Consider the following 8,029-nt stretch of genomic DNA (forward strand, 5'->3'; position numbering starts at 1 on the left):
CTTTTACATTTTTTCTGTAAAAAATCCACTCCGCATGAGATTTATGAACATAATTTATTATGAACCAAAATGCAACAACAACTTCAAATAAACTGAACAATGGTGCAAGAGTTGAGGATAGATGGAGAACTAAACAATTAAACTAACTCTTTAGTGTGTGTTTGTGTGTGTTCAGTCTTTCCAGCAGGACTTGCGGCATATCACTTGGTGCTCTTTGCAAGTGTGTCCACCACAACAGATGCAAGTGCTGACTGAAGAAAGGGAGTTCCAGGATCCTCTGAATCCTCCTCGCCTCCAGTGGAAGCTGGAGAGGATGATGAGGGTGCCACAACAAAATCAGGATCTGACTCTCCTGAGTCTGTGGTGTCAGAGAGAGAAGACAATACATCCCGCAGCTCGCTGGAGGGGTCAGGCTGCATAATCATTTCTAAAACTTTGGTACAAGTCAAGCCCTTTCTCATGTTGATTGCTGCTCTTCTCACCATCAAATGACCAGCCGGATGGCATTTTGTTTAGTCTGTACTTCTCACCATCAAAAGGCAGCAGGTGCATAAATACACTTACTTTGTTTTTGTTTACTCCATGTAGTTGTGAGAGCTGAGGTGCATATTTTGATTTTCTCAGATACATCAAGGTAAGTGCGCAAAGGTCTCTCTCACACTCTCTCTCACACACACACACACAAACACACACACACACACACTATAATATGCTGTTATACTCCATATAACTCCATATGAAAGCCAGAAAGTAAGCTTTTTTTTTTTTTGAACAGTCCTATCTAAAGGGTTAATGGTGCTGCCTGGTGATCAACAGTAAAAATTTATAATTTTACCTCTTCCCAACAGGGAAAATCACCAACAATCAAGAATGCATGGTTATATGGTGTCATGGCTTTGCAATCAAAAAATGTCATTATAATGGAAGTCAATGGGGCAAAAACAGCCACGAACAGTAAATGAGGGAGAAAAAATTTAAATCTGATGCTGCACAAAAACTAACAATGCATCTAAGCCAATGTTGTTACTAATCTTTGACATGCCCAAGACTGTGATAAAAGGTAAAAAAAATAAAATTGTCCACAATCACTTTTTAGATTGAAAATAAGTCATTTTGTGTGTGTTTCCCCCCCCCTCAAATCAGTGACATCATTTATGAACTTGGCAATTATAGAGTAAAAATCCTGGATTTTTAAAAAAAACATTTAGTTGTTTTTTTATCAGGACTGAGGTTGATTAATGCAAAAAATTTGAAAAAAATAAAATAAAATTATCTGATACATTTTTACAGCAGTTTAATTTAGTGGATGTTTTCATCCTGAACATAAAGAAAGGGTAGTGAATTTGCCCAAAGTGTATTGTTGAGTTTTTGAAAATTGTCAAAGCATTTTCCCAAAATATGTGTCAAAATAAGATTTGTCACCAAAAATCATTCCATTTGCTAAACACAGAGAAAGTTGTGGCCAAATTAAGACTCAATAGCACCCCATAGTGGACGAAAACGTCCCCAACAGTACATAAGGGTTAAGCATGCACATCGACCAGTCAGTAAAGCATTACAGTAATATAGCCTTAAGGTCATAACGCATGAATTAACATTTCTGCATTTGACATTGAGCTCATATGTCGTAATTTAGATATATTTTTATAAGATGGAAAATGTGGTTTTACAAATGTTAGAAATGTGGCTTTCAAATAGCATACCTTGATTCCTAACTGATGAATTAACAGGGCAGCCACCAAGTGTTAGACAGTGTTCTAGTTTATTACATGCAAAGGTTTTTGGTCCAAATTGATTGATTTGATTGATTGATTTGTTTGTTTGTTAGCAGTATTTATTTATTTTTATATATATATCAGCTATGCATTCTGTTAGTTTTGTGAATTGTGAAAGCGGTCTCAATTTTTCCTAATAATATTTCCAAATGATAGCATGTACAGGGTAAAAAGCAACAGTCCTAGTACTTAGCCTTGTGGTACTCCATACCAAACTCGTGATCAATATGACAACCCTTTATTTACTGCTACGAATTGATTATGGAAAGATAACTAAAACTTAGATGTAACCACGATCGGATGATAAAGACAAATTATTTGTAACTCTGATGAGTGCAATTTCAGTACTATGAAATGGTTTAAATGGATGGATGCAACAAAAACAAGACTGGAGCATGTATACTGGAGGATGAAATTGAATGGACTGACTAACAAACTGCTAATTTAAATAACTTGACCTAAATCTACAATTTGCATTTAATATGACATATGTATGAGGCGGAACATAAAATACATTTAAGATGCATACAATTGTGTACATTCAAATGATGAACAGAATAAATTGCATTATGGTTTACTCGAGGAAATACAGAAAGCTATAAAGAATAAAGGCTATTAAATAAAATTTCCATTTCTTGTTAAATGCAAAAAGTCTATGTCATTTTTTATTAGGAAGTATATAATGCAGATCCATAACATGGCTGTCATGAAGATGGTCACCGAGAGTCCACTGTGTCTAGTGCTGACCCGGCCTACACTGCAGAGATTGCCACAGCCTGTGGAGAGTAGAACTAATGGGTCAAACAGCCCTGAAAAAGTGCTGCTATAATGTAGGCTTTATTGTTATGAAACATGGAAATCCACCTGTTTAGTGACTATATATATATATATATATATATATATATATATATATATATATATATATATATATATATTAATCATTTATTTATTTATTTATTTGTTTGTTTATTTTATTTATACAGTTATATAATATTGAGCATGTCCTATTTATTTTGAAACAGCCTTTAATGCTTCACTGCTTCAGTGGCCAAAATCACATAGCCTGTGTTTTGCTTGACAGCATTAGCTAAATATTTTTTTATTGCATCATCTGTATTGCTTCGTCATTTCCCCATCATTTGTTTCTTAGTGTTTTTCTCTGGTTTTAGCAAAATAATGTAACATTTTGGGGCAAATATGCAAAATAGTAAACCAAAACTTGACGCTAAAATAGCAAATATTTGCACAGCTACAATAAATTTTCCAGGAGAACTGACATAAGCTGGAATAAATGTGAGCCAGACAGCACAGAATATGAGCATACTGAATGTGATAAATTTGGCTTCATTGAAGTTATCAGGCAGCTTACGAGCAAAAAAGGCTAAAACAAAACACAAGATTGATAGCAGGCCAGTATAACCCAGAACAGTCCAGAATCCAAGAGCTGAACCTAAGTTACATTCTAAAATGATCTTTTCTCTGTAATAGCTCAAATTCATATATGGGAAAGGAGGAGATAATGTTGACCAAAGCACACAGATCATCACCTGTATTAATGTTAAGGAAACAACACTGAGTCTCTGTTGAAGAGGCCCAAACCATTTCATGACATTACTTCCTGGAAGTGTAGCTCTGAAAGCCATTAAGACCACTATAGTTTTCCCCAGAACACAGGAGATACAGAGGACAAAAGTGATCCCAAATGCTGTGTGACGCAACATACAGGACCACTCAGTGGGCTGACCAATGAATGTAAATGAACAGACAAAACACAGTGAGAGTGAGAAGAGCAACAAGAAACTCAGCTCTGAGTTGTTGGCTCTAACAATAGGTGTTTCTTTATGAAGATAAAAAATAAGAGATACAACTGCTGTTAGTAGCACCCCAATGAAGGAAAAAATGCAAAGCACCATCCCCATGATTTCTGTATAGGTAAGGAATTCAACCACTTTTAATACACATCTGTCTCTGCTTTCATTTGACCAGTACTCTGAATCACAAGGAAAGCATGCACTAGAATCTGTAAAGGAATTTCAAGAACAGATTACTTGAATGGAAAATGAATCATGAGGTCACTTGACCTATGTTTACAATTCATTTTATTGCACTTTATCGCAAGAGCTATTTAGCATGTATTATTTTACCTGTGCCATTACTGATTTCTCCCTCTGCACATGGAATACAGTCATAACAGCAGACAGGTCGACCTTTTTGCACAGCCTTCCTAGTGCCGGGGGGGCAGCTCTCACTGCACACGGACACAGGCAACTAAGAAAAAATAAGTTTTCAAATAATCCCAAATGATGATTTGATTGTTTCATTTATTTATTTAACCACATGGAATTACTTTTCCAGCTTTTGCACCATTCTGGCTTTCATATATTTTCAGGTATATTGATAAATTATGTTTCTTGACGGCTCTCCTTCTCATAATTCAAACGCCTATTTGACATGCCTTTAATGCTGTTAGTGTATATCAGTGGTAGGCAACGTTGTGGAGTGCCGCTGTTCTGTAGAGTTTAGCTCCAACCCTAATCAAACACACCTGAACAAGCTAATCAAGGTCTTTAGAATTACTAGGGCTACAGGCAGATTAGTTTTTTTTTTTTAGGGTTGGAGCTAAACTCTGCAGGACATCGGCACTCCAGGACCGACGTTGCCTACCCCTGGTGTATATAGTATCTACGTACCTGTCCACTGTTTCCTGTCCATAGCATGTGTTCCTGATTGACTTGAAGACATTCCTCTGAAGACAGTGAGCTGTCATAGAAGCCCACATGCTTAAATTGAATATTTCCATCCCCAGCAGGCTGCCAGTTCACCAGATCATATCTCGCTATTGGATCACCGCTTGCATCAAAGAAGATTTTCTCACCTGTTTTAACAGTGAAGCTCACATCTTTCATATATTCCAACATCTGAGTAAAAAATGGCAGAAACATTATTCATTTATTTATTTTTTTAAGTGTCCTTGTTACAGCTTAATTATACATTTAAGCAAAGAATAATAATGAATTAACAACATGTGTGGGGTCAGAGTTATGATCAGGTTTGGTTGCATCTGGTCATGCATATGAATATACAGTATAATGTGTAACAAGGACTGTTTTTTTTTTTTTTTGTACTCTTCATGCTCTTACATACCTTTTGTGGAGTGGGTCGTTCTCCTTTGCTGGTGTTGGTGGAGGATCTGAAGACATTATGTAGTGTATGTGCAACAGCATACACTGCAGTATACACCTTATTTACTATCCGTAGCTCAGATACATCAGTATATTCATTTTGCAGCTCTGCAAGTCTCTCTGTGCCAGTACAGTCACCACTGCCAGTGTTCCTGAAAGAGCACTGAAAAACTGTTTCCCAGAATTCTTTTAAAAGTTCATTGTTTGGTTCTTGATCAGGGTGCACATTCACTAGGAACTCTCGCAGGCCCACAAGTTTGGCATTTGCTATAGCAAAACCAACAGCTCCAGAAAGGAAACTGTATTCCTTTGTTTCTGCCAGATTTTGAGAAGTAATCCAGGATTCACTGCCAACCCACTGTATCCATGTAATGTTGTGTTGAGCAATTGCTTTCAGGAGGAGGACAAAATCTCCAAATGCCATAAAAGCCAGCACCACCCTGGCAGTGCCCTTCTTTATCACTTCTATTGTCTTCAGAAATTGCTCTTCTGGATCAGTTTTAAATACGGCTTCTGAGTACTCAATACAAATCCCTTCTTGTTTTGCAGCCTCCTCAAATGCTGCAATACCGTTATTACCATAGTCACTGCGACTCCTGACTGTCCCAACCCAGGTCCAGCCAAAGTGCTTGACAAGCTGAGCCAGAGCTCTGCTTTGGTAATAATCGCTGGGTATTGTTCTGAAGAAGGATCGATACCTTTTTTTGTTACTCAGGCATGCACATGTGGCAAAATGACTTATCTACGACAGATACAAAAAAAACAAAAAAAAAAACAGAGTATGTTAAGTGCATTCACATATATTTCACATATATATCTTAAAAGCATGATCACTGCTACAGACTAAATAAACTGAACACATTGGTTTCTGTGTTTACTTAAACATAATAACAAGCTCTTACAACAGGTATGCCGAATGGACCAACTAAAGATGCCAAGCCAATGGTGGGAGAGGAGTTTGACTCCCCAACAATGGCATGTACAGCTGGTGGTCTAGAACAGGACGTATCACTCAGTGTCTCTTCATAACCATTCATCAAAGCCATGCCTGAGAAAATAGCCTGAGCTATTGAGCCACAGGAATCATATATTTTATAGCCCAAAGAAACACCAGGCAACAGCTGTGTGCTGTTATTGATCTCCTCAATAGCAAAAATCAGAGTCTGAACAAATTTAAATTCACGCAAGTTCAAGCTGTGAAAATAAAGCATCAGCTAAAAGTGTTGCAAATAATCATTGCATGTTCATTATTATTATTATCACTACATTTTGTCAATGACAGGCCTTACAGAGTCATTATCATACAGACCTTCCACATGTTGTTTGCTCTGGTTTGGAAGTGAAATTATGGATCTTAAAAAGAGCACTTTTGTGGAGTGAGAAAATTGCCCCAATGTTGATGTCTCTATCTGCAGAAAGTAGAGAGAGGGCAGACTGACCAAGCAGTCTGCAGACTTGTGCTGAGGATGATACACAGACGATATACACCACCAGCAAGTTTAGCAGCAGTGACATAGTGCTCTTAGCCATGCCAATATGTATGCAGGGCAGGAACCTCTGAGGCAGAACAAGGGTAACACTGCCTTTTATCATATATTAAAATGTCCTTTGGGGATGGCATAATAAATAATTCACTCTAATTCACTTTTTGCACTCAAGTTGCACTCCAAAAAAAAAAAGGAGTCTGAACAGTTTTATTTGAAATGACTTTGTTTCCTAGAGAGGGTTTAAATTAAGACAAGAATATAATTATGGCTTTAACACTAGAACCGCCACGGGGTAAATTTTACCCGTGGCTGTTATTCAAATGTACATAACAGATTTTCAACAAAACATTCAAGTCTCCCAGTCATTGACTTTTACTAAAATTATGTAATTTACAACCCAATATTGTTAAAAATTATTTTGATAAAACCAGATCAAAAAAACGGAGCATTTATACCTATAAGCGCCACGCGGGTCAAATTTACCCCTATATAATGCATGTATTTTCGCGCTGTCATTTTCTTGCCGCTTGTGTTTTAACATTGTGCATTTCTAGGCAACGCCTTTCACTCACTGATTTAGCCATTATCAGTTTCATAAATAAAGTGAAAATGACAAGAAAAAAAGGCGATTTAGGGAAGCCCACATATGAGGGGACGTTCTCGCGACCTTGCGCAACGTTCCCTAAAAGTTCTGTAAAGGTGACAAAAGTCCCAAACCTTTAGAGAACATTAGGGACGTTCCTAAAACGTCCTCTTTTGGTTATGAAAGTTATGCTGTTCAACGTTCCAGATATGACTTAAGGGGAACGTTCTGTATTGGTTATTCTATGGTCACATAGCAACGTTATAAAGAGAACATTTGGGACGTTAACAGAATGTTCCCATACAGTTCCCTTTTACTTAGATGGGGACATTTCATTCGGAACTGCGCAGGCTGCAACATACACCTTGCAGAATCTGCAGAATGTTTTTTATTTTATTTTACCAAAATAAGACGGATCATACAAAATGCATGTTATTTTTTATTTAGTACTGACCTGAATAAGATATTTCACATAAAAGACATTATAGTCTTCTATGTGAAATATCTTATTCAGGACAGTACTAAAAAATACATGCTTTTTGTATGATCCCCCTTATTTAGGAAAAATAATCAACATGTTGCAGATTCTGCAAGGTGTATGTAAACGTTTGACCTGCATCTTCCTAATCCATTTATAAACATCAGTTATTTCAGCAAAATTCTCATGAAAATAATAATACTAAATAATTTTCAGTGTATATATATATATATATATATATATATACTGTATATATGGTGAACGTTGGATATAGCGTTTTAAACCTATAATCAAGGTCATGTGCGGCGTACGCCCCAATAGAGTGGGGGAACATGCTAATTAAAAAAACACACTATTTTTAATAATAAAGTCAAACAAATATAAAATGTATGAAAATTGTGTTTCAAGTTTTTCCGCAAGTAATAAAAGTATGAAAAACTGTAAACAAGTTTCACCCAAATTTGATTTGTCTTTTAATTAATTAAATTTAAACACATTTTATTTTTTGGGTAAATAAAGGGGAT

The 8,029-nt window shown here is 36.4% G+C and overlaps 1 protein-coding gene across 1 annotated transcript; it reads right to left on the reverse strand.

Annotated features, from left to right (window-relative positions):
* Positions 1 to 2,899: 2,899 nt before the first annotated feature.
* Positions 2,900 to 6,591, reverse strand: LOC131524694 (extracellular calcium-sensing receptor-like). The gene is made up of 6 exons (XM_058751962.1): positions 6,267 to 6,591; positions 5,860 to 6,151; positions 4,901 to 5,699; positions 4,466 to 4,674; positions 3,920 to 4,043; positions 2,900 to 3,795 (listed from the first exon to the last, which is right to left on the reverse strand). The coding sequence occupies exons 1-6, from the start codon at positions 6,548 to 6,550 to the stop codon at positions 2,900 to 2,902; spliced, it is 2,604 nt and encodes an 867-aa protein (XP_058607945.1). The 5' UTR covers positions 6,551 to 6,591.
* Between the last annotated feature and the right edge of the window lie 1,438 nt (positions 6,592 to 8,029).

This window comes from Onychostoma macrolepis, chromosome 18 (genome assembly GCF_012432095.1).
Source record: "Onychostoma macrolepis isolate SWU-2019 chromosome 18, ASM1243209v1, whole genome shotgun sequence".
Taxonomy (NCBI): domain Eukaryota; kingdom Metazoa; phylum Chordata; class Actinopteri; order Cypriniformes; family Cyprinidae; genus Onychostoma; species Onychostoma macrolepis.